The 27881-nt window shown below is 42.6% G+C and overlaps 1 protein-coding gene across 4 annotated transcripts in view; it reads left to right on the top strand.

Annotated features, from left to right (window-relative positions):
* Window positions 1–27881, top strand: part of Ebf1 (EBF transcription factor 1) — a 386285-nt gene that overhangs the window by 255641 nt on the left and 102763 nt on the right. For 2 of the 4 annotated variants that reach the window (XM_041676119.1, XM_041676118.1), the window contains exon 8: window positions 11654–11771. In XM_041676119.1, coding sequence (XP_041532053.1) covers window positions 11654–11771 — 118 coding nt within the window. Of the gene's footprint in view, window positions 1–11653; window positions 11796–27881 lie in introns of all 4 variants that reach the window. The other 2 variants (XM_041676117.1, XM_041676116.1) reach the window with 1 other exon arrangement.

Raw genomic sequence — 27881 nt, 5'->3', positions numbered from 1 at the left:
GTGTTTTAGAAGGTGAGCTACACCCCTGAGTAGTTTCTACTTGTGGGAAAATTTGGAAATGCCGCAGTGAGTGTAACTCTCTCTACCAGTGGTAACTTGGACTCTCTTAAGAAATCACACTGAAGGTGCCAAGTCTTAGGACACAAGAGAGAAGGCCGGGGGAGTGTGTGTGCACTCACTCCTGACATTGACACCTCCTTAGAAACAAGGGACAGTTCCATCTTTTGTATTCATAGCACAGAAATTGAGACTCTGGTTTCATGTACTTTTCATGTCCCTATTGTCCAGGAGAAGGACTGAGAAAGTATCTTTTTTTGGTGAAGACAAAATGTGATCCACTCATTGTATATCAGTAATATTGAAAGGTTAAGTTCCAGAAAGTGCTGATGGATTCACCCTTCACGGTGTATGAGATGAGTCTCATCAGCTGCCCCTGCCGAGGCTTCTCTTTTGCTCTTTTGTATATTTCCCTGGTCAGCCCCCTCTTCATACAGCCAAGCCAGCGTATGTCTCCTCAGAAGAGCAATCAGGGACCTGTGTAGGTGGCTGAGGAGGACATACACGAAAGGTTGTTGATCTCTTGATGCGTAAAGACATTCTGTCAAGCAGACTCAGCCTCTGAGCGGCTGGGCTTCTGGTGTGTAAACAGAGACTTCTTAATTACACAGGTCATGTCAATTAGTGTGACCTGAGTGTTCTCAAAAAATTAATCACTTTCTGAAAAGCTTAGGCAGTGTGGCATAAGCCTTGAGAGAATCTGGTACAATTCTCTCTCTTTTTTTTTCTTTTTTGAATAATGGATGTTTTCTTTCTGGAACCCCTCGGCTGTGGTTAAGGTAGCATATTTGCTTCAATACAAGAGTGGATACAGGCTTCATTTAGTGGTGGTGGGTATTGGGGAAGGGGGAAGGAGAGGGGGGCAAATTGGGGCTAGAAGCAGCCTATGACACAGGGAGCAATTCAGTCTGACTAAATGAGCCCATTTCTCTCTCTTGACACTAAAAAGATGCTAATGTTAAGGGACCACGTTAAAGCCATGTCACAGGCTGGTTTTTAACTGACAGGAGCCAGGCAATTTAAGGTTAAGATTTAAATTGTTAGCCACCCTTTTCCTTGTTGGGACTGGCAGATGAGAGTAGCGAAGGAGGAGCAAGAACTGGGCAAAAGTTGTCATCTTAGTAGAAACCGTAAGACCCGGAGACTGAAGGAACATATAAATTTACAAATTCATCTTCTTCCCTAGGCAAAGTTTTCTGATAAGCTATAACTCTGCATCTGTATATAAATGCCAGGTCTGTGACAACAGTACATATGAATATAGATGCGAGATATATTCTCTCATTCATGTGTGCAAGAGCTCAGCAGTATTTATCAGAGGGCTCGGTGGTAAGTCAATAATGTCGAATGCAAACGACAGAATCTCTGCTGTAGTGAAACTGATATTTCAGTTGGGGGTTATTTTAGGGCAAGGGTAGCTGCTGTAACACATAGACCAAATAGTACCTAATGGCTCACATATAGAGCAAAGAAAATCTAATGGTGCACATACAATACATACAAGTTAGTATTCCTGCCTTGAAGAATAGACTTTTTTTTCCCCCTTGAAATGATCTGGAAACCTGGCAACTCTTGATTTTATGTCCTTTCAATTACAAAGAGCCCTACTGTATTCATGGAGCGAGGTGAAAAGTGAAGGATACATGTCTTCAAATTCTTGGCTTAGAAATAGTCCTTGTTAAACTTGCTCACTTCCTATTGGCTAGTGGCCAATCACATAGCTACTATAGCCACAGGGAAGTGTGCCAAAAATGAGGAATGAGATGGTCCAGGAAGGAGAGAAAGTACATGTATAAGGAATGAGTCTCCATCAGCTGTCACGATGAAGATATGCAAAGATTAACCATTGAAAATAATTGGAAATTGTGGTTATTTATTTATTATTTATTTCCATAAATAAAATGAATCAGGAAAATGAGACAGAAAAATGCCGAGAAAACCAGTGGAGTTGGAGATGCCATCCTACCTTGAAGCATGTAATTGGAGATGGTGTTGCTTAAGCTCAGAACCTCAGGAATACCACCAGCCCTTGACATTTATGGAATCTGCTTCTGCAGCTTCAACTACCTGCAGCTGGAAAATATTTGACCAACTCTGCATCTGTGCCAAATACATATATAATACTTTTGGTCCTTGTTCTTCAGATATGCTTATGACATATTGTTTATAATATTCAGCATTTAGGTAGAGATTGTTTAGACTATATGGGACATATATAGGTGTGTGTATATGCTAATGCAAAACAATACCATTTTAAAGATTTCAACATTTTTGTGTGATGGGGAGGGTGCTAGAGCCAGTTCCCTAGCAAGATACCAAGGGGTGACTGTGTTACATCACTCTTGGAAACGCCAGACAAGGGCCCTGCGCAGAGGGAACTGCAAGAACAAACTCAATTTATCACGTCTACACATTCTTCTTTCGCTTCGTCATTTGGATGGGAGATAAATGAAGTCATTTGGTTATTTATCCCAAATTTCTAACAATGAAGTGTTTTTCTTTTCCAAACTGATGACATAGGTTATGACATGAAAGGGCAAGTATTTAAAAGTGAATCATAAGAAAATTTGGAGAATTTTGTTATTTACTTTAAACAGCCATTCATGGTCTCTCTAAATCAATATATTATTTTCTGTGATCATAACATTCTTAAAATATACACCCAAACTCCTCGGCAAAAGAGATTTCTTTAAAGACACACAGGGAAGAGAGAGTCCCCTCCTCTCTTTTACTCCCCACCCTCCTCTCTCTCTCCCTCAGATGTACTTACATGACTCTGACAAACAACACATCTCTCAATTAAATTCTTTCCCAACAGAATGCTGGGAGCCCGAGGTACCTTCACCCTCTTATGCAGAATAAAACTTTAAGGTGTGCCCTGCTGATTATTTATACTGAAAGCAGCTCTAATGATAGCTTCAGAGAACAGGATTAATTCATGAAACATGGTCAAATGTGGGACTCCTGAACCTGGTCTACAAAACCATTACTGGGCCAATATGGATCTTGACATTTGCCTTGTTGTGAGCCTCGGCAGACAGTATGCATCACTGAGGAGCGATCCTTGGGGATGCCATTTGATGAGAGGTGGATGTGCACTTAGCAGAAGTAGCTCCACATTAAGTATAGCTACCTTAGAAGAAACTGTAACATGCAAACAAAGATAGTTGTGATGTGTTTGGACTGACCTGTGTCTGCTGACCCGTGTTGTTAGGGGGGAATGCTTATAGCTGTGGGCACTTAGAGCCCAAACTCTTCTACTTTTTGACTTGGAATTTAGCAGGCTCTTGCCATACTTCAGATTCTTGGCCATCACTCTTGCTCTTGCTCACTTCACACTATTCCAGCACGTTGTCCTTCCTTCCCTTCTTTCATTTGTCTTCCCCAAGTACACAAAAGTCATTCCAGCCTCAGGATCTTGCCGCTCACTCTTTGAACTCCCTGGGAAATTCTGCTGCAGCTTCACTGGATAGCTAGACACTTACTACTCAGACTCAGACAATGGTGTCACTTCCCCCATGAGAACTTCATTAACCACAATCAAAACCAGTTCCTATTAGATATGACTCCCTTTTTATTTTTTCTCACATGTATTATTACATTCTGAAATTTGCTTTTATTGCTCACCTGATTCATCCTTTAACCTCTCTCTACTTATGTTAGGGACTAAACTCCATGAAGACAACCAATAGGAACTGAGATTCTGTTAAGAACTTACTGTACATTTTGTTTGTCACTACTTCTCCCACATATTCAATAACGCCTGACAGAAGCATGGATAGGGTAGATTCAGAGTTCATGCCTATGAGCATGTGTCTGTTCTTACAAACTTGTAAATGATGGGCTTAGAAATCTATCTGAACTTGGCAGCCAAGCTGTTGACCACAGTTACCTTTGCTTGTGCCTCATTTCTCCATGGACATGCTATGTTCAAGTCCCCAGAGACCACGGGACCTTTCTCTATGTTTTCCTCTCTTAGTGAGCACAGAGTGGCATAGAAGCCCCAGAAGCCATCAGGGGCATCTTCCTCATCCTCTGTGGGAGGGACCGGCTTTAGCACATCCATAGCTCGGGAGGTAGGAAAGACTGAAGTTGATCTGGTTTCTGAAGGTCTCCCTCTCTTTCTGTATAGCATGGGAGATATCTGTTCTTGTCCTCCTCTTCAGCGAGGGTATACTCTGCTCTGAGCCTCCAGTGTGGATTTAACTCAGTTAGGCGTTCCCTGCCTCCAGCAGTTCCGCTCTGTTACACCCTGGAGGGTCACACGTCCTCCATAATTTTTAATGACTTATTTGGGATCTTTCAACCAGATAGGAACCAGCAATCAGGCACATTTCTGAGACTTTCTCATTCCTTATCAGTCAAGGATATTTTAAAGGACAAAGTTAATGACGACCTAACTGATGCAGACCATTTTTATGTAAATAATATTTAAGGCTGCCATCAGACACCTCAAAACCCTCCATTTGTACTGGAAGAAACCAGCAGGAATGACAGGGTAGGCTCACGTCAGGACTGTTCTCTGCTGTGTGTGAAAGACGCATGGAAAAGTCAGAGGCTTTGTTTCTGGCTCACCTGTGCTCTTAATTCGTCCTGTGACTTTGAGGACATTTAAAAATATCCCAGGCTTCAGTTTTCCAAGCTGTCAAATGAAGAGTTACCTAAATTTGCAATGGTGTAACTACTGGGGATTTGTTGCCATTTTTTTTTTTTAAATAGAAACGTCTACATGGACATTACTTTTTAGTCTAATGGTATTTCTGGAGGAAGAATCATACTCTCCATTTTCAAAGGATTCGAATATAACACTGCCACTTCAGAGATGCCCACATGCGTGACATAAGCAGCATTTCCATGGGATGTTGGCATGGCCTCAGAAAAAGTAAAGTTACTGCATAGTCGTGTGCAACCTTATTTTGATTATTATTTTATTTATGATGGGGGGTCAGTTTGTGTACATGGGTGTGGGTGCCTCTGGAAGCTGGAGGCAACAGAGTCCCTTGGAGCTGCAGTTGTAAGCAGTTGCAGATGCTGTGAACCCATCTTGGGTCCTCTGCAAGGTCAGCACATGACCCGCATACCTCAACTCTCTCTTTATTGTTATACTGTTGTTACTATTATGAATTGTAATGTAAATACCTGATATGCAGGACATCTGATATGTGACCCCCAAAAGGGTCAGGATCCCCAGGTTGAGAACCATTGGTATAAGAGTATAGGCCCTATGGGAAGAGGTTTGATCAGGGTTTTGAAGAATATAGAGATTATTTTGTATAGCAAGAAAATACAGATAATTGACTCCATGGAAGTTTTTATGTGCAGCCATGTCTTTCCCTCAGTTTGCCTATTTAGTATGATACATTTATTGTGGAGTGCCAATGCCAAGACATCACCATTAACTAAAGTTATATATAGCAGGCTTCTCTTCATACTGTACATTTCAGAGATTAGAACAATTATAGTCAAGTTGGTATCCAGCATTACACTATTATATAAAAGAGTTTCACTGCCCTAAATTGTGTCCTATACCGATTCATCCCTCCCTTCCCCCAGTCCTGGCAAACACTGATCTTCTTTTTCTTTTCTTTCTTTTTTTTTCTGTCTCCATAGCTCTGCTTTTTGCAGAATGTCATTTAGTTGAAATCATACAGTGTATAGCCTCTTCAGATTGGCTTTTCTCCCCCATTTAGTAATATGCATTTAAGATTCCTCCATGCCTTTTTGTGGTTTGACAGCTCATTTCTTTTTATCACTAAATGATATGCCATTGTATGGATTACTAGTTTGTTTATCCATTCACCCTTTGAAGGACATCTTGGTTGCTGATGTCTTATATTTAGTTGAATTTTTTTTCATGTAATTGCAGAGGCACACACAATTGGTATAAGTAACACTGAAAGATTCTCATGTATTCTTTGACCAGCCCCTTTCAATTTTTGCAATGTTATAGAGCAAGATTACAGCCAAGACAAGGATCTTGACAGCATCTGTCCATATTCCTCCAATATCGCTGAATATGCTATACTCATTTGTGTCAGGATAGTTTTTAGTTCTATAAAATTTAATTGCACGCATATAGGTTTACCTGTCTGCCACCACAACCAATACATCAGGTATCTCCATCACCAAATAATGCAAATAATGACTCCTCTTAATTTTCACATTCTTTCTGGGTGTCTAAATTACCTTTTTAGTTGTTGTTGTTTTTGGAGGGTAGTGGTCTCATTGATTTAGGATCCACCTCAATGGTCTTATTTAATGGTCTCAGAGCCCAATGTGGAACGTCCATCATTTCAAAGCACTGGATATTAGGGATTCAACACATAAATTTGGTAGTGATGATAATGAAAATTTTAACTCCTCTTAGAAATGCCTTTTTTTTCTGCTGTACATAATTCTTTGGAGATTAAACCAGCTGTGTCAGTAGTTTTAAGCTTTTTCTTCCTATGAAGTATTCCATGAAATATTGCTCAGTCACTTTTATTCATGTGCTTCAAGTCACAGTTTTTTTTTCAATACCTTGTTATTGTACTGGGGGAGATTGTTCCATGGTAAAACATTTGCCCAGCAAGCCTGAGGCTAGGAGTTTGGATCTTCAGAAACCCATGTTAATGTAGGGTGGGCATGGTGGCCTACCTGAAATGCCAGGCACAAAAATCAGAGACAGGGTGGATCCCCAGAGTAAGCTGGTTGGGAGGACTCACTATTTCTGTAAGCTCTGGGTTTGAGTAAGAGACCCTACCTCTCAGTCAGTTGAAGAACGAATGATGAGTCCCAATGGCAGCCTTGGTCTTCCAGATGCAGCCGAGTACCTACTACAACAGAAGCGTGCCTGCACACACATGCACACCATACACACCTGTGAAAAATGAAAAAAAAAAAGAAATACCTGGTTGTTAGGATCCATGGATTAATGCAATAATACAGTGAGTTGAAACCATAGAGAAAGATGCCATGGTCTAAACCAACTGTGTTCAACATTTCCCTTTATGGAAGTTTTGAAAACCAAGGTTTGTAATTTCTCAAAATTAATTCACCAAAATGACTAACTTATTAAGAATAAAATACTTATTTTCCAAAGATTATTAATATAAACATTGACAGTGTTTTGATACCACATGTTTCCTCTAGTTTTATACCAGTTTGAGAAATGCACAGAGATAGGAATTTTCAGTCCTTGTATCGGTCATAATCCCTTCTTCCATGCAAGCTGCCGCTTTTGTTATTGTGATCTGCCACCGGCCATTGAATTTAGGTGCTTGTGTCTTTTTTGAAAATCTGATCATGAGACAGAGGTTATGCCTCATGAATCTTAGATGATATTGTAAGGACACACAAGGTCTCCTGTGTGACAGGGAGCGAAGGACAGCCTGAGAAATGATGGAGAGGGAGAACTAATCAATGACAGAACTTTCTAGAAATCCTTCCCGAGGAAAGACAGTGGGGAAAGTAGACTACTAAGATGTCTGGTTTGCAAACTGTTTTCTAAGCAGTGAGGTTTCATTTAGTGTCCAGTTTAGAATGTAGCCAACTAAGATGGAGATGTCTTCTTGAAAGTGAAATTACTCAATCTTGTGAGAAGGACGGTTCTCTTAGAGTTCTCAATTGTGTCAATTTACGTTGTGAGGGCAGACTTTTCAAACTCGGAGATCTGTAGGGCAGGAGGCTTCTTCCCTCTGTCCTCTGACATAAAATGCCAGTTTCTTTTTTTTTTTTTTCCATGAGAACCGGGAGTCACTGGGTCAGGTTTGTCAGCCCAACACTCGTTTTGAACTCATCATTTGGTGTTACCCACAAAAGAAGACTACCCCTCCTCCTGCTGCTGAGCTCATCAAGTGCTCATTGAGGACCAGGCTCGCCACTTAGCCTCACAGAATTAGCGCTAACAATTAAGTTTCAAATGTCATCAGAGCATCAGGGACTCTGGGGTGCAGAAAGGGTAAGCTCACCTTCAGCTGATGCTCAAATTACATCAGTGAAGGGAGATAGCTGGTTTGTGTGCCACCCTTCCAAATTCTAGACAGGGGTGCTAATAACAATCACCTCTGGGGTTTCTAGAACCAGGGAAGAAGGCACTGGAGGAGTTTCTAAGCCGCTGACAACAAACCAAGAAACTAAACCCGTAGTGTAAATTCTCAGAAGAGCAACAGGTAGCTGCAGACCTCTCCCTCTTCAGCCTCACATCAAATGCCCTAACTTGGAGGGTTGGGACCAGAACCACAGAACCATGCAGCATAGAATCTGCATGCCTGAAGATGCTGTTCTGAAAAGCTCACCCCTGTGCCTGTTTTATTGGAAAGTCTACCAATTAAGAACCTACAGGCATCTAGCCCTAAACCTTTATTTATTTCTGTAGATTGAACTCAGCCTATAGTTTGTCTTTATGAATAAATTGTCATAAATGATTACAGAGATATTTCAGGGGAATGTCATCCAGTGGAACATTCTAGAAAGTTTAAAATTCTATATTTGCCCAGACTAATCCAATGGCCACCATTACTTGAAATGTGGCTACTTCGACTCAGGAATCGGACGTCATATTTTTCGTAGTGTAAATTCCAATAGTCAAACGTTTGGACAGTGAGATTATCGAAACTAGAGGTTGCACAGACACAGCAACATTGTAGACCGTTTCACGTTGTTGTCCTCTTTTTCTCTGGGCAATGGGGTGAAAGGAGAAATAAAAGGGTAAAGGATGGTTGATTTCAAAGGGAAAAGACTTTTCTATTTTTTTTTTTGTCCTAAATTCAAGACATGTTTTGTTGACAAAATTTGGGCATGTTGAAGACTTGTCATGCCTCTCTGTCCCCTTACCTGCTTCTACTTGCCAGCAGCCTACTGATTGGCTCATGGAGGCTCATTGCCTGTCTACCACGGGTCAATTTTCAAGGTTAGCTTAGTATTACGTTCCACCCCCACCCTTCCCATCTTACAAATTACTTTTAATTTGCTAGTGACTCTGTGGGTTAATTTCAGGTAATACTTTATTTAAATCTATTCCAATCATTTCCAAATTGGAATGGGGGAGGTTATTTTGGGCTTGAAAAGTTGTGCCATGAGTATCTGAGGGACATGCTTACGAGTTAGTTTCTAGAATAAACAGCACAGGGATCCTTTACTCACCAGCATCTAGTTCTGGCTGTGCTTGCGGTACAATGGCCCTTGCACAAGTGGCTCTGTGGTCTTCCCTTGCAATGAAAAGGAAATGCATATTGCATAGTTTTCTGTCTTAACAGGTTGATTCTTTTTTGGTCACTTTTACTTAATGTCAGCAATTAGTTGACAATGTTTTTAAAAAGACACCGGATAATTTTAAGTCCTACTGTTTGTAGCGCTGGTGTCTTCCAGGTGTTTCATAGGATGCCCTTGCCCTCTTCGCTGAAGACAGACGTCTGGGGTAACCACTTTCCATTTCCTGACACTGGAAACAGATACTGTTCGGGATTTCCTTTTATAGCTTGTTCAGCTAACGACTCCAGTGACCACTCAATTGTGGTCTTGTAGTAAATCAACATTTCTTTGAAAGACCCGGCTGTTATGTAATTTTCGGTGTCTGACGAAGCCATCTCCCTAACTAAAAAGTTCCCCTCTGTTGTCCTAAAGATACTGTCACTGTATGTGACAGTTTTTGAAAATAAAGGAATAGACTTTTTTCTTTACTTCTCCATCCTCCCCCCCCCCCCGCACCCCATTTTCTTCTTTTAAATTAACTCACAATTGATGAGGGACAAACACTGGCTTCAGTCCCTGTCACACCTGGTCAGCTAATGATGAATATCTAGAGAGCCTGCAGCCAACCACTGCATCAATCTCTGGGGTCCCTCTGTGAATGACTTGCGCTAGATGGAATTTTGACAGACTGAAGAGAACACACTGGGTCCGGGGATAAGTTCTGAATTGTTAAGCGCGTGTTTTAATAAGATATTAAAATCAGCCCGGTGAGCCCCATGTTCTTAGTCTGTAGTTTATGGCCACCTCCCAGGAAAAGGAAATTTGACTTATTTTGCCAGAAAGCTTTTAAGTGAAAAGGAGGGGGAGTGGGACGTTGTTAATCCTTCAAGGTGGTGAGTGCTTTGACACTGGGGGTTGAGAATTGACAGGTCTGGACCTAGGTGGGGTGCTTTCCCCTATGCCCACGAGTGAAAGAAACCACAGCACTGCCCCAATGTTCCCTTTGCTAACTCAGAGAAAAAAAACTGCCTTCAAAGCTAAGGGCATACAGTATATCCCAAGTTTTGTAAGTCATTTACTTCTTCAGAGGCTAATGCTTCTCAAACTGGAGAACAATTAAATCCGAGAGTCTTTCCACGCAACTGGGGAATTGAGCAAAATAAATCAGAACTCTTGTGATTTTGCTCAGGAGGCTGGCCTCATTATAAGAGCAGATCTATTAGCCTTCTTGCCGTTGTCTTTCATTTCTCAAGTGAGGTGATTCTAATTAAATTAATCTGCATGTCAATCTATTGGTGATCAATCAAAGAGCCCAAGGTTTCCCCTATGCTGCTGGGTGCTTGTAGCTGACAGGGGCTGATAATGGAGGAAGAAATAAGCTGGCGGGCAAAGTTAATTAGTCAACATAATAGCTGGATTAAACAGGGGCTGGCTGATGGCCGTTTCTCGTGTCAAAGCATGAGTTGGGAGCCAAAGCTGCGATTACAGGCAATTATTATATTTGGTTGTAAGAGGTCACATGAATAAACATATCTCTGTGGGGTTCAGTTTTAATCCTCCTCCCCTTTTTAATATAAGGAGAGATGTAGGTCAATCCTGCTCATTGTTTTAGTCAAAGTTCTCAGAGGCACACGTTTTCCTGGACCCTAAGCTGGCCTGAGCCATCCTTAGATGTGACCTGGGTATCCGAATTGACTTTGAATCAGTTCTATGTTTTACTTTTTACTCTTTGGAAACAGATCTAAGACCCTTAATTAGCAAAGTTTTGTTTTTTGTTTTTTTTTGGAGGGGGATGAGGGTGGCATGATGATAATGGCTCTAAGGGTGGTTTGAATGTGATTCACCAGACTGACATGGGACAAAAGAGTAAAATGTGTAAAAAAACTTCAATAAGACCCTTGGGGGAGGAAGACACAAGCAGATCCCAGCTTCCACTCCAACCCCTCTCATTTTCATTCGCTATCTTCTTAACCCTGACTCAGTAGGGAAGAGATATTTTAAAGATTTAAAAGACTTCTATTTGCATGATCTACTATGATATCTACTTCAGTGTCTAAACTGAAGGGTAATTTAGGTGAAACACAGCCACCCTTGTGTAAATATATATATATATATATATATATATATATATATATAACTGTGCTAATAAAGAACGCCTTGTAAAAATTATGGTTAACAGGGTACCTTTTGCTGCATAACTATAAACTGTGCAATTTTACTTAAAACGGCATCAAAAGCGTTCCACGCCGAAGACCCACTCATCAATAGCGCCTCTTGTTAGACATGTACAACATAAGCACCGGTTATTATGTGAAATAGCTATGCAATTTTCTTCAGCTCCCAGCTGTTATTTATTTAACTTGAGTTTATTTCCCACCATGCTTTTATATGAAAATGCTCATTCATTTTCCTCTCCCGTCTCCAGGTCGTGGTGTCTACCACCGTCAATGTGGACGGCCATGTCCTGGCAGTCTCCGATAACATGTTCGTTCACAATAATTCCAAGCACGGGCGGAGGGCTAGGAGGCTTGACCCCTCGGAAGGTACGCCCTCTTATCTGGAACATGGTAGGCGACTCATTTTCATTAGTTGGCATTGCTACTTTGAACTGTGACTTTGTGTGCTTTCTTCCTTCCACTCCAACCGCATTTCCTATTGTTCTAAGTCTTAGAGTTTCCGAACACCTATGCTGCGCTTTGGCACTTTGACCCTGCAAAATAAGAAGCTAAGGATTTAAAGGCGGGGTCTATCATTTAAGCACATTCTTTTTGGTTGTGTGACTGACTATCTCTTGGAATGCTGGTACCTCTTACTTTCAGCTTGGCAAGAGAGAGAGAGATCTGGATCAAGGAGCTCCCAATTGAGGGCAGGATTAAAAAGGGCCAATCCGTAGGTGAATGGGGAAGACATCCAAACCTTACAGTGCACCTGTTGATTCATCTGGAGAGCTGCGTCAGAGTCAAGGGCAGCTAAGCTATTCCTTCTGCTGTGGGACTCAGGGCAAATGCCCCTCCCAGGCCTTTAGTTCTCTAGACTAACAACTCCCTCTTCATCATCATGCGACGTAGCCTGCTTTCTGCAGGGGTCAGTTTAGCCAGGGAGAAATCACTACCACTAAAGACTGTGGGAAATCAGTGGTTACCTGTGAGGCAACTAGAGCAAGCAGACAAAAACAGTTCAAGGAAAGGGTGTGTTACTCAAAGGGAATCTGAATTAGTTTGGGTGTGTGTCTGAATAACTCGCTTGAGTGTCTAGGCAATGAATTCCCCTTTCTATCAGCCCAAGAGTCTACTACATACCAACCGCCAATAGAACTTTCTCTGATCTCAAATGAAAGTCAACCTGCTCCTCTCGCTCCAGCACCCCTCCTTTGCCACGTCAGCAGGATTCTTTTGAGAACACGACCGTACAAATTATCATGTGATAGCCTGACTTTTACGGTGGCACACAAGCCACATGACATAATTCATAAGGTAAAAACCTCCCTTCCCTGCCAGCATCCCAATTTAATAAACACACACCCTTGTCATCATTTTTGCCTATTTTTTTCCACCTGTGCTTGAGGAATGCACAAACAGTACATTTCATTAATTAGCCCGATGTTATACTCTTAGAAGGCATTTCCCCCCACACCCAGTTTTATAGTCTTTCAAAAGTAAACCATCATCGTTCAAAAGCTGAGGCTTTATGTTTCATTAGTGCCAAGATGGATGGATATTACTTTTTTCAGGAGGCCATTTGAAACACATGCTCATGATCCCATCCCTAGCCCCATTTCTGTACTTAAAATTATTCTGATCCTCACTTTACCGTAATGGTGCCTCCTTCATACCCTTGAAGTCACTGAAGATGCCATGTGACTAGAGGTGCTTAGGTGGGAGGAAGAAGGAACACTTGGTACATAATCAGCAGGCACAGTATGGAGAGCCTGGAGTGGGGACCACAATTGTTGCTTTGACTCTCGACTGGTTGGTTGCAATGGGAGCTATCTGATCTGCAGACAGATTTAACAGTGAGTTGGAGGTCGGCAGCTGATGGTTTCAGGGAAAGCTCTAAGCACAGCTCCCATACATACTTCCTATCTTCTTCCCATACCTAGCTCCCCCATGTCTAGCTTCTTCTTTTCTTTTATTTCTTTTTTTTTTTTTTTTTTTTTTTTTTTTTTTTTTTTTTGCCCATAGGCAGTGAGGAGGAGGCTGGCAGGAAAGCTCAGTCAATAAAGTATTCACTCCAAAGAACCTGCTTTCAGCCCTTGGCACCCACATGAAAAAGTCAAGTCTAGTCTGGTAACACACTTATGATTCATTTTCTGGGGAAGCAGAGATGAGCAAGTCTCAGGGACCAACTGGACATGCAGCCTAGCCCTACTTGGTGGGTTTCAGGCCAACAAAAAGACATTGTCTCAAAAACCAAGGTGGTGGCATCTGTGAAACTATACCCCAGGTTGTCCTATGGCTGCAAATACACATGTAAAGACACACACACATGCACTCACATACACGCTTACACACACACCAGCACAGGTAGGAACACGTGCACACAAATTAGTACAAGTGAAGGGAAATTTTCAATGGAAGTGGAACAAACTCAGGCACATTACTTATCCCTGCACAAAATATCCCAAAGCAAGCAAGCAAACAGTTACCAGTTAGGAAGGATGCTTCCAAAGGTTGGATGTCAGTGACATTGTTTTGCCAGGTGATGCAGAGAACAAAGTCTTGAAGTAGGCACTAGCAATCCCAAATTCACTTCTTCATCTTACTCTGGCCTCTCTCTGACCCTTGGTTTTCTTCGTGATAAAATGAAGTTGGTTATCTGTTAGGAATAAAACAATAGATCTCTGTTTTGGGAGGAAGTGGGCTGGGTGAAGGTAGTGAAGACTGCTTAGTGTATGCCCTACTGCCCCAGCACTAACCAGCATCTCTAGAGGGAGCATGGGGCCAGATGGTCCAATTTGGCAAGAATTAAAACTCTACTACTTTTTGGCAAGGTAGTGGTGTTGTACACCTTTAATCCCAGCATTCAGAGGCAGAATCTGGCAGATCTCTGTGAGTTCAAGACCAGCCTGGTTTACAGAGTGAGTTCCATGACAGCCAATGCTGTTACATAAAGAAACCCTGTTTCAAAAAAAAAAAAAAAACCCAAAACCAAAAAACCTCTCCTACTGATAACTAATTTTTATCATTCAATGACTAATAATTAGTATTTAAGCAGAGCAGGGAGGAGAGCAAGGGGAAAAGACACTGAGGAAGAGTACTGCCCATGCTAACCACTGTGGTCTCTTCTCTTAGCTCAAATGCTCCTTCAGTACGGATACGTATTAATATAATTAATGTAGCAGCTGGAACATCATCTTATCCCCAGGAAGAAGGAAAATACTTTCTTCTGCTTTGTTTACCAGTCCACATTGCACTGCATATCAATGGTTAGCTATTACTGCAGAGCCCACCATGCCCTATGTCCTTCACTCTCAACAAACCCTTACTTTACTTCCTTCCAGGGGAAGGAAAGGGTAGACATGTCCAGATCTTGAGTAATGGCACAGCAGCAGTGTAGAAATCTGACTTTCTACAAAGTAGCCATAGATAACCTCCCACTCACTTAGACACTTCAAACGCATGCTTATGTATCTCCTGGGCCAAGGGGGACTACTGAACTCTCTTCTTGGTGATGTGTGGACCTACATGCTAATTCATGTTGGTTTGGGAGATGATACTTCTTTCATTGAAGAATCCTATTTAAAATGCCTTGCTTAAGGCTCCCGCCCCCGTCAGCCCGTGCTTCCATTTATCCACGGCCACCCTTACCTCCCACAGCATGCCTTCACCCCTTGAGACCTGTAGAGTCATCGGCATTCAAGGCCCTTTCCCTCCTCATTTACAGGTAGCCCAGATTATTTTGAGTAACTCGGCCCATCTCTACTTATATCCTGTTTGTCAGACACTGGGAGGAAAGTCCCTTTTGTGGCTTGTCTTTCTACATTTCTAGAAAAGAAATCATGGTTTACATTCATGCCCCGTCTTCCTCACACAGCCCAAGCACTCGGAGCTCCTAGGCTCAGAATTAATGTCTCTGGATTTCAAATCTGAGGGATGACAAAGGCAGATTTATTTCCAAGAATCTTGCGTGATCCAAAGGGGCTGGAACTTGGAACACTGTAGCTCATGGTAATCGCCCCCCTCCCTCCCATTTTTCTCTCCATTCATAAATACTAAGATTTTCGTTGGCTAGATATTTATGGGCACATTTATCGATGATGCTTCCTGAAGCAGTGGCTTTATGGAAGACGTGCAGTTGCGGAGGGAGGCAGCGTCACATGTAATGGCTCTCGGGGTTCTCATTTCTACAGAACCACGGGGTTGGGACCAAGGGACCTGAATCGTGCCCACCCGTGGTCATGTGAACCATTGGTATATATGTGTGTGCCTCATCTTACAGTCAAGCCACTCAAGCAAATTTGTGGGGACCGTGCACAAGAGTGCTTGAAAGGGCTTCGGGAATGCTGTTATTGTCACTGTGGCTCATCTCGAGTTTCAGGTTCTATTTACTTGAATTTAAGGCCAATTGTGGCATCAGTTTCTCTATTTCTTTCCCCCGTGGCAGAATGCTGTGTCCTCACAACGCTAGAGTGCAGAGACCCTGTCAGCTTGCATGCGCTAACACTTTATTATCTAATGATCTAATATGCAACAAGGCAGAGTGCCTGTGCTCATCATCCTGACACAGAATGCCGGGAGAAGTGACTAAATTACTTTATGTACCATTAGCGCTAGCAGCTATGGTGAACTCACCGGCAGCATTTATGCAAATGTCTGTGAATACACTCTAGTGGCTTTGTCAGGGAGCTGTCTGACAAGCAGTTTAAATGCTCATTTTTAGGATATATATATATATATATATATATATATATATATATAAAATTTGGACATGCATATATGTTTTTCCTCCCTTTTTGTGTTCCTTTCCTTTTGGAGGCTCTTGGAGATCTTACATCCTGTGTGACAACCGAGAAAAGCAGAACAGATTAGAGAACTCCTATCTGTGGGGTCTTTTCGAGGGGTAGGGTCAAGCCTCTGTTCTGGTGGTATTTTTACATATAGGGCTTAAAGACTACAAGAGCAACAACAATAAAAACCCAGCTCTTACAATTTTGTGCAGTCACTATATGTATTTTTGAGGAAAAATATGGAGATATTGAGTTTTTCCTAAAAGACATTTTAATGATCATGAGTAATGACCTGAGGTCCTATGTTCTTCTGTGGCTCAAACAGAGATTAAAAACAAAAACAAAACCAAAAATAAAACTTACTTTTTAAGAATGGAAAGTGATGAATATTTAGCTTCTGTGGGCATCTGATACGAATGAAGTAAATTTCCCTTCAAAGTAGTTGCAAAGATATGAAACATGAACATGGCAGAATCCCAAAATAAAAGAAATCAAAACAAAAGTGGGCTTTAGCTAAACTGCAAATATTTTGGAGAACAAATAATGAAGAGAGGCTCACTGAGTTTTGTCCCCATTTGTAATTCTTGCTTCAGAAGGACTGGAAGTACGTGTGGGCCACCACCAGCCAGTTCTGACCTTTTGGTCCCATCTCCGGACAATATGGTATTACTCCGGCTCCTTGGGGTATGACCTTCTTAAAGTCTCTTGTTTCAGGCCGGGCAGTTTTTATTTATGTTGCTTGCCCCAGGGTGTTCAGCTTCATTGAGTTCCCTCTGCCCAGCTGCATTTAAATTTGTTGTGGCCCTGTGCAAAAAGATGATTTGAGGGTAGAGAGTTACCCCAATTGGAGAAAACAAAACAAAAAATGAAACAAAAGTGTGATTGAGCCTTGGGGAGTATAGGAGAATTCACAGGCCTTGAAAAGTAGTTAGGTAGATCCAGTTATCTGGCTGGGGAACTGGAGTCTAGTCCTGACTCCAGCTTTAACTAGTCTTGTGACTTTGGGTAGGTCTCTTTGCTTATGTGGACTTCAGCTGCTTATTTGCCCAAAGGGAGCTTAGTTGGGTCATTTCTTAAACTTCTACGATGCTCCAAACTAAAACCACTAACATGTCCATGAGTAAGGTATATAAGGCACTAGTGACGTGGATTTCAAATGGTTTACTTGTTAACGTCTACCGGATACCACTTCACCATGTACAGCAGCATATGCAGACATGGTCCTGGTCTTGATGGAGTCATTATATAAATGAGAGAGACAAGAAACAAAATCAACAACTATGTAATTACAGCAGAGCATAGGAGACTAGACAAAAAAATTGTTAGGGGTCACTTTTAGGAATTTCTCATTTATGTGCAAACTTGAGAAACTTATACAAAGAAAAGGACTAGTAGGTGCAAAGGTGTTCAGCTTAGGTGACTTGGAAAGAAGGCTGCCAGGGGCTGCAAGGGACCCACACAGCCCTAAACTGGCTGGTCAAGCCTTGGCCCTGGGCAATTTTGAGGCAGTATGGAGGTTCAACAGGGCTTTGATGAAGTCAGTGTCAATTATGTGGCTTCTTTCTGTCTCCTGAAAGCCTCAGGCAAGATGGACAGAGTTGCTTATAACTTCTCTCTTCTCTGCTGGCTTTGGAGCTCACCAGGGAGTTGGCTGCGCCTTGGAGCTGTCTCCCTGATTACTTCTTAATCCATCAGGAGTGTGAGTGTTTGATACAGACAGCCCAGCATTTTGACTGTTCTTTTTCCAGATGGTTTTGTTTTTTGAATTTACTTTCTCCTAAGTTGCATAGAAAGAATTTTCCTCTTGACTTCGTTGTGAAGTTAGAGATCTTTGCCTTTCAAAGGAAGGACTGCAGCATTTTTGACCAACAAGATATATATATTGCTTACCACCTGCCCCCCCCCGAAAAAGAAACTTAAATCTAACTTAAATCTTTGAATCAGTAAAAATGAAGTAAAATGATTGAGAAAAATATACCCTCTCAAGTCAGTAACTTATACAAAATCACAAGACTAAGTAGAAGTGGCCCTGGGATTTGATCCTACGTTTTCCTAACTGTATGAATTTGTTTGCTGAGCCCCTTTATTCAAAAGCAGAGGGCTCCAGGTATCCACTGTAAAGATGAGGAAACCAGGGTGAAGAAGAATAAGACATTTTCCCAGAGTCATATAGCATCTAAGTTGTAGATCTAGGGTTTAAATCTTCTGTACCATGACTCTGGAGTCTGTGCTCTCAGTTGGTATCTACGTAATGATGATAAATTATTTTTAATCTCCTATTCGATTGTAACGATTTTATTTTCTTCAATTTAAGGCCTTTGTGCTGGTATCTTAAATTTTACTAAAATTAGCCTAGAGCATGCATTTCTTAAGAGAAGGACACACACACACACACACAGATAGAGAGAGAGTTTGCCTTACAGTTGGTTTTCCTTCATAGCTCCATTTTCCAGTGGCAAGAAAACAGTCTGTTAGTCAAACTTTAAAAACACTGACTCGTTTTGATTTCTGGTGTAGTATAAGCTAGTATGTATAAATGTGTGTGCACATGTGCCCATGCAGAGGACATGTGTGCAAAGTCACTTGGCTGGCCAGAAGAGGCCATCAGAATCCTTGGAACTGGGCTTACAGGTGGTAGTGACCTAACTCCTGACTGAGTGCTGGCACTGGAACTGGAGTCCTCTAGAGTCCCCTCTCCATCCCTTGATGCATTTTGTTTGCAAGCTGACAAGAAGGTTCACACGACCTTATTCACAGAGATGTTCTGACTTCTCTGTCTCTAAGTCATCTGTGGTCCATATGAAGTGGGAGAAAGGAGACCATGAGAAAACCATGAGATGGTCAGGAAACTGTATGATTAGGAAACTTCATGCTAGGTTCAATATTGGAAACTGATAGGCTCAAAGCTTTCTTAACAGAGTCTCTGGGCCAACTGGTCAACTGTGGGAGATTTCCAGTATTTATTATGTTGTTGGATCTAATAATAAATAAGCCATACTTATTTTAATAAGCTCATTGTGATATTTTTATTGGGGGTAGGGTGGGGGAGGGTTCTGTTTTGTTTTGGCCAGAAATGAAGAAAATTTGTTTGTTTTGTCTTGTTGCTATGTCTTTGCCCAATCATGTATCCCAGTTCCAGTTGTGTTCATTTGTATAGGTCATGGCTCAAAACTGGGACCCTCTCTGCTGCATTTGACAGGAGCCTCCTCTTACACAAGAATTCAAAAGGATTCAGTCAGTGGCAATATGCAAATTTATGTTATCATATTCTCTTCCTAAGCCCCTATTTAGAACGTGATACATAGGAGAGATGACCAGTAGTTGGGTTTGAAGTTATTTTTTTAGATTCATTTTATTTTAATTATGTTGCTTTCTTAATGCATGTGTTTCTGTATGTGGGTATGTGCACATGAGTTTGGGTGCCTGAGAAGGCCAAAGACTCCAGGCTACTCTGGAGCTAAAGTTCTGTGCAGCTGTGAGCTGCCTGATGTGGGTGCTGAGAGCTGAGAACTGAACCCGGGTCCTCTGCAAGAGCCGTGTATGCTCTGAGCAAGTGAACTGTCTCTCCAGCCTCTGCTTTTTGTCTTTATTTTTTCAGTTACACTTACAGAAATATGTGAGGTGAAGTGCTCTGCTGCTGTCACGCACGGCTTTAAGGATGCACTTAGGTTTCTCTGGGCCTTTGTCCCCTTCACCTTTAACTGGAGGTTTGGTAGAGCCCTTCATGCTCTGATGAGCCTGTGAGAACGTTTCTTACTTCTTGAGGAACTACACACCGTTTTGGGGGTTGGCTACCCAAATGCTGAGGTGACAGTTCTTTTGCAGCTAGACTTACAGGCTAGCTGGCATGGCTGATATGACAAGCTTTAGGCTCAGTGAGAGATCCTATCTCAAGGGAATAAGGCAGAGTGATAGAGGAAAAAAAAAAAACCAATGTCTTCCTTGGGCATTCATGTACATACATACAGGCATGTATATCTGAGTGCATAGTGCTCATCTAAACGTGCACACGCATGCGTGTACACACACACACACACACACACACACACACACACACACAAACAGAAACCAAGGTCTCATTATACAGCACAGGCCAGCCTGAAACTTATAATCCACTGGCACCTTCCTCTGAGTTCTGGAGTCACAGGTATATATCAACATGCATGTCTTAAGATATTCTAAAAGAGTTACATTCTTATCTTCATTTGTAAGGAAACAAAAATTACAACTATTACTTCAAGATCATGATTTCATAGACATTACTGCAGGGCAAGACCAAACTTACAGAAACTGTTAGATGATCCAAATAAAAACCACAGTTAAATAAAATCAAGTAAATAATTGCTTAGGTGATATTAGAACAGAACAAAATCATGACTTAAGTTCAAATCATGCTGTTAGAAAGGGCTTTAAAGATTGAAAAAAATAATTCGTTCAGCTTACCAGGAAACATGTAAGACTCTGGGAAATATTTATTTTCCCTTTTCCTAAATAGATACTGGTTTGTTGATGTTGGTTTTGTTTGTTTGTTTAAAGAAAGCCCTTTAGATTGACTTTACCATCGCGGTAGACTTACTGTCCCAAAAAGCTTTTAAAAAATCCCAAACTTCTCCCAAGCTGTTAAGTCTATTTTATTTTTAAACAAGCAATGTCTGCATGCCAGAAAGCAGAGAGGGACCTGAGTCAGGAGCCTGCAGAGGCCGGGTCCGCCCAGGCAGCCCATTATGATAATGCTCCCAGAACCAGCTGAACACTGCGCGGAGCTGACATGGTGTCCTCAAGGGCAGCATCACCCATCAATTTCTGAGATGGGATTTGAGTTCAAATGACAGAAAGAGCAGCAATTCTGTTGAAGTTGATGTTTGGGGGAAGGGTGGGGAAGGCAAGGCAGGAACCAGCAAGGCCTAAAAGGCAGGAAGTCCTGGGACCTCCGGAAGCTGATGGCTCTGTTTTTCTCATCTGGCTGCTACCTTCCCTTCTAACTTTAACATCTGTCAGCGAGACCCACCTGGGTCCTTGCATGATTAGAGCCTTCTTCATGGGGCGGGGTAAGGCTGTGTGGGGGTTAGTGATACTAATTTTAACTCCCAAGAGAATGGGGTACCAGCTGCCGGAATAGAGGCCGGCTCAGCCCAGGAAACAAGACTCCGCGCGGTCTCTTATCCATGGAGGAAGCACATTGCGGGTATAGTGGCAATTGTTTGTTTGGTTTTTGTCCTTTGGAGACAAGGCCTCACTCAGTTCAGGCTGCCCTCAAACTCACTCCCTAGCCAAAGCTGGCCTTGAACTCCTCGTTCCTCTTGCCTTTACCTCCTAGATGCGATCCTGGGCATGAGCTGCCTGACTTTGTAGAGGCCGTTATTAATGTCGGCTGGGAGAATGCTCAACTTTTAACCCACCCACTTCATTCTTCCCCAGGGTAGTACCTTAGGCGACTGCTCTTTTGCTTCTCAGCCAGTCCTTTATCTGGCCAACAAATATTTATTGGTTCTCTGCCTACTATATTAGACTGGAGGGGTGCCGCGGTGCGGTGACAAAGCAGGGGCAGGCATTAACACTGGGAGGCACGCAGAGCCATGCATATGCTAATTCATAGACAGGAAATAATGGGAACTAGAATGGTTTAAATGGCATTGGTGAAAGGGGCTGTGAAAGAGAAATACAGACCCCTAAGAAGGCTTAATGCAAGGGACACCCAGTCAAGTCTGAGCAGTCATTTTAATTTTAAATTAGTCTCAGGCCTTATTGAAGTAAAGAGAAAAACATCAGGCAGAGATACGGTGTTCCACTCACTTGAGGACAGACCCCCAGAAATTTAAGGGGGTAGGGTTAAATGGAAAGGTAGCCTAGGTCTAAGAATTGTTTCTAAGGAGTAAATTTGGAATTTTTACACGGGTCAGTTTCTCTTTTTGGTTAAACATAGAAGTCCGTTGTCTCCTATTGATCTTGTGATTAATGCTACCGGTAGTCTGGTAGATTGCACATGACAGATTCAGACCTGTGCCTCCAGGGATGCTGGCTTCGCTGTTGAGAGAGCACTCATGATACATCAGGTCCAGTGATGAGTGTTTTGAAAAAAAAAAAAAATTAATACTTCTGACAGCCAGGGGAGGGCAGTGCAGTTCCTATGTCCACTTAAAAACAAGGGAAACTGAGGCCAAATGTTAAAGGATTTTGAACAAAGAGTTGAGTTTGTTTCTGCAACCGTTAGACTTCCAAGATGCTGACACTGGGGTCATGGCTACTGTTCTTTCCCACTGTTCAGTCAATGCTACTCTCTCTACGCACCTTACTTCAGAGGTGGACAGAGTCTCTTGCTATTTGAGCCCGTAACATAAAACTTGCTCCAGTTGAAGCAGATTGACGACATTACTCAAAGGCAAACTGAAAAGCCAGGCCTATGCTCAATCCCAAGGGTGAGTACTTGGCTCAAGGAGTGATACCTGGGAAGGCGCTTTTCTGGGTTAAGATAAAAACTCCTGGTATCACGTCTCACTATCGGGCACCCCATCTCCTGCTCCCTGGGCCAGTATCGCAACCTGAAATACTCAGTGGACAGAAATGAAACTTTGTAGAATTTGGGTGATCATCACCATTATCAGATAAAAATGACGCCATCAGCAGGATTTTAGCAACCCTGCACGGGGGGCAAGGGGGGGCAGTCGGAGGATTGTAGGACTGGGTGACTTCACTGCCAACATGCAGGTTGGCAGGAAGATGATCCAGCCATTAAAATCCTTCTGCAACATATGTGCGGGCCAGTCATAGCAGAAGCTCTGATGTGGGAACCAGACCAGACAGGCATCAGGGCAGGAAGAAAAAGAGAAACACAAAAGTCACACTCTCTAGACCATGAGGACACAAATAGACCTGCATCCACTGAACACATTTCTGATCACTAAACATGAAAGCAGAACTTTATCCCAATCTGTGCAATTGATCGATATTTTATACATGAGCGCATGTTCTTATGCATCTGGCTCATTTGAGTGTTGTAAATGGCAAGACCCCAGGTGTTGGAAGCCGCATTCTTTATCTGCATGCAGTTCTTGTCTAGAATGACATGGGAACGGGGACAGGGAGGGTTCCTGTTTGAGAGGCCAGGGCACCAGTCTCTCCTGCTGACCTTAGGACAAAGTAATAAGATACCATGATAGCTGCCTTGGTAAAACATGAGTGGGCAGCAACACAGTTTGGCCATTGTTTAGAAGGTCATTAAGATGCACATGTGTCTTATAAATTGAGAATTTTCTTCCCTTTCTCTTCCTCATATTCCTTTCTCTTCCCCTTTCCCCTTTTTTCTCCTTCTTTTCCTCCTCTTCTCTTGACAGTATTGGAGATCAAACCCAGGGCCTTGAGCCCACCACTGAGCCTGACCCCCAACTCTTTGGTTTTGATTCTTTCTTCTGTTGGAGCATGGCGGGGGGAAGCCGAAGCCCACTGAGCCTGCTTGGGCTCTACCAGCAGCATGTGGCTCATGGCTTGTGGGAGGGTGGACAAAGCCAGCCTTACTGTGCTTTCTCAGTTCTCGAGAGAGAAGGAAAGTGCATCCTTGGTAAACCCTGATGCTGGCCGGGCCATGCAACCCACAGCATTCTTCCAGGAACTGTCATGTGTAGTGAAGCTGTACAGTCAGGTCCTCAAGTTCTTCTGCCTTTTAGCACTGGCAAGCTCCTGGTGGGCCTTTCTGATTTGGTTAGTCTATGGAACTCAATCCTTGTTGGAAAAAAAAAAGTTGGTGGAAATAGAACTATCTTTGAGGTAGTGTGTCAGGTTAATCTCTATGTTAATAATGTTTTAGAATTTTCTTCATGAAAAATTCTCTAACAAAGATAATCAAAACACATGCTGTCCAGATTTCAAATGAAGGTGGAGGGACACTGCTCTGTACTTTGTAAATTCTTCACAGGGCTGGTATCCCTTGCATTAGGTGTAGAAATTCAGGGAATGGTTAGTGGCCCAACTTGTAACAATAGAGATGTTTCTAAGCCTGGAATCTTGGCAGGATTTTCAATGTTACTGTGTTTAAATTGGCGCCTGTGATATTATGCAAGGATGTCGTTTTCTGAACTTGGAACTAGAAAAAGGAAATAGAGAGATTTTACTATAGTTCATATGTGGGTCTGTGTCTTCAGGGGGAAATAACTTTACTTGGAAAGAGAGTAGTAACACTCTGTAAAGTTAATAAATATCCACCCTCTGTAATGGGGACAAGGAATTACACAACTAAGGTTTTATGGAACTTCGGCTGTATTTATAGGATCAAAGTGATTATTTTAGCCAAACAGGACAGATATTTCAGATAAGCACTAAAACTGGAAGGGATGTTTGGTGTCATCAGCCAAAGCAGACTTTGAAACTCTCAAGTAGGAATATCTCTGAGCTGCAGCTTCCTCATCTATACAGTAGAATAATCTCTGCTTGCCCACTGCTCAAGGTTAATATTAATGGCAGAGACCTTGGAGCACTAACAGGGTTCAAATCACCAGGCAGTCAGCGCCAGCTACTGTCATCGTCCGTCAGTGTGCTAATGGGCGAGGTTCCTGCCTGTGTAAGATGTGTTAGCTGGTCAGGCTGTTTAACACATTTAGGTATATGCTCCCTCCTCTCTGCATACATGCATACATACATGCGTGTGTGTGCACAGGGCTGTGTACACACAGACATCAAGTTTAAATTCAAGAAGAGTGAGAAGTGACACATGAATAAAAACAATAGAAGGACTTGAGAACAACTTAAAATTTCTAGACTCTTCTAGAAGCCATCAGCTTCTTGCAGATGGTGGGTCTTTTCAGTGAAGAACTGTTGGACCGTGGGAAAGCAAGTGGCTTCACTTTCCTGAGGAAGAAATGCCAGGAACATTTGAAGACTAGGGACTTGTAGGGTTGTCAGCACTCTCTGCATTTGCATTTATTCGTGCCCTCCATCTTCATGAGATGAATCTTTTCCCTCATCCTTCTTATCCCATCTCACAACTATTCCCTCCTTACTCTATACCTAAATTAGTTCATTTAAATTCACCGCAGCCTCATGAAATGGGATTTTTAATAACTATCATCCCCAATTAAAACGGCAGAAGCTGAGAGTTAGGAAAAGAGATTTGCACCCACCCGGTGGTAAAAAGTAAAACTGACCCAGGACCTGAGACCTCTGGATCTACACCAGTGTTGCATCTGAGCCCTGTGCTACCTCTAGGGTGGGATGGGGGAGTCAGCGAGATTCAATCGGTGAGAGCTGACATCTGACTGAGGACCATGTAGCTTTAGAACGCACCTGGATCTTGAACACAATCATCAGGCACTAGACACAAATTGGAAAAGGCAAATAGCTTGGCTTTCTTCACAGTTCTAACAGGACAGTCTAGATCATGAGTAGGCATGGAGGAAATTGAGTCAATACCTCATAAAGCTTCCATAGAAGTGGAATTCCCACTCCCCTTTGCTCATCCCGTACAGATAAATTTCATGATCCACATTTCTGTGCTTGTGACGTCATGGATCATCACCACGGAAACATCTGTGTTATAACAAATGCTGGCGCGCAGCACCACTGGCCATGTTAGGGAGGAGAGGAAACTGGCTCAGCATGATAAGGCTCTCCATCGTGAATGTTCCCTCCAACTCGCTTGCCACGGCAGCTGTACTTGCGGAGAGAAATACAAACGGAGTTATTTGCAAAAGCAAAAAGCATGGCCTGTGCCTTATTAAAAGTTGGGCAGGGTTGATTTTGAAACGCAGCTCACCTACAAAACATGGGCTCCTTAAAAAGTCACTGTCTGTGCTATCTTGCATGATGACAGTGGAAATCCTTCAGCATTCTTTTGCCCAAGTGTTTCTACAGAAACTGTATGTCTACAAAAGAAGGCAAGCTAGGGAACTCCCGCGGTGCCTGGGGAGGGTGGGTGGGGATGTAAAGCAGAACCAGAAGCAGCGATGGCTAGCGTTTGCATTTATTGTTTGATGAGTCAGTGGCAGCATTAGTCACTGCAGAAACGAACACCCAAGGATTGGTCCCCGACTTGGGGAGGGTCTCTATGCTCTGTGCACTGGGGGATCACGAGTGGGATCTAGTCTTTAGCCCTATGTTTGACATAATGTTGGAAACTAGCAAGAGGGAGGCAGAGTAGGTGGGAGGGGTGGTCGATGAGGGGCACAGAGAAGAACAAAGGGAAATGACACATGCGTGTGAAAATGCCCCAGGGAATCTCATTACTTTATTTACTAACTTGTGTTAGAATTCAGGTAGAATTTCGTTGCTGACAAAAATAAGATTGTATATAAAAATATGGATCCAAATTAAAGAGCTGCCAGTGTGGGACCCATATGCTCAAAGGACAGCAGTTTTGCCAAATCTAACAGCGTCTCTTCCATGTTATATTTACTCCCTGCCCGGTCCCATGAGGGCTTGCTTTGTAGTCTTTCTCAGTAGGATTTGAAAGCATCACTACCAGAAGATCTCCTGGAATATCATGCAGCTCTGATTACCAATTACAGGCTCAAGCATCTAAAGTTGGTCCCAAGACCCATGCTGTCCAGTAGAGCCTTGTGAAGATGAAGGGGGTCTACCAGTGTGCCATCTGGTAGCTCCTTACCTCTGGCAATAGAACTAAGTTAGGAATTTTCCATATTAATTTGTTAAACATTGAATAAGTTGTTTGTGGACAGTGGCTCCTGCCTTGGGCAAAGCAAGTTAAAAACGTGCAGGGTAGACTCTGGGACTATGTATGTGCACACGTCCATGTTCTAAGTCTAGAACTTCTATCAACTGAAGAAATCGAAGAGTCTTTTATGAGGTGTTTACCCACACATTCCCACCAGCACACTGAAGTCTGGGTGGGAGGTTTCACTGCTCTCTGCTGCCCAGCTGTTCAGTCCAGGGAACTACTTAGATACAATAGCAATGCCCATATATGGAGTGGCTAACATTATTTGATATTGTGCCGAGTTGCACCATTTGTGATGGTGTTGCGTCCCTGTGGAAAAGGATAAATGGGATGTCCACAGATGGGTGCTAGAATACTCAGTCTCCTCCTCTTTAGGGCCACGCCCATCACAGGTTGTTGTCTGTCATAGTTTTCATCATAAACACATTACACACGTCTACTGCTCATGTGTCTATAAACATCTGATAAGAAAGGTTATGAAAGGTCTCCCATTCATGCAACTTAGCCACGAATCCAGCAGGCTTTGCTTGGGAAGCTTGTCACAGCTCTTCTCCACTAGGTCTTTTGTCACTGCTAGTAATTCCAGAGCCACTCTCCAGGTGTTGCCTCTTGGCGGTGCCCTGGCCTCCATCCCTGCAGCCTCCATAATCTGGCTCGTCCAGTTGAGAGCATCGTTGGCCACTGCTTCAGAGGTTCTATGCAGGGAGCACCAACGGAGCCCAGCTTGTTTTATTCAAGATTAAATTGTAAACTGCAGCCTCCCCCAGGCCTCACTCCAATAAGAATGTTGCCTGAGAAACATACAAAACCTAACAGAAATGACAGTAAGAATTGTAGCAGCTAATTTGTTGAGAGAGAGAGAGAGAGAGAGAGAGAGAGAGAGAGAGAGAGACTACTACTAACCGTCTTGTAATGAGGGAGGAGGGAGAACAAAGCCCCGGTGACTGTCGTCTGCCTGAGTCATCCATTCAATGTTATATATCTTCTGCGCTCGGAGTCACATTTTTGCGGCAAGGCTGCCACATCTTATCCCCCGTTTCTGCT

The sequence above is a fragment of the Microtus oregoni genome, unplaced genomic scaffold (assembly GCF_018167655.1).
Source record: "Microtus oregoni isolate MIOR12 unplaced genomic scaffold, Mior012 000027F_ref0000203, whole genome shotgun sequence".
NCBI lineage: Eukaryota > Metazoa > Chordata > Mammalia > Rodentia > Cricetidae > Microtus > Microtus oregoni.
This window is presented reverse-complemented; position numbering and strand designations above follow the sequence as displayed.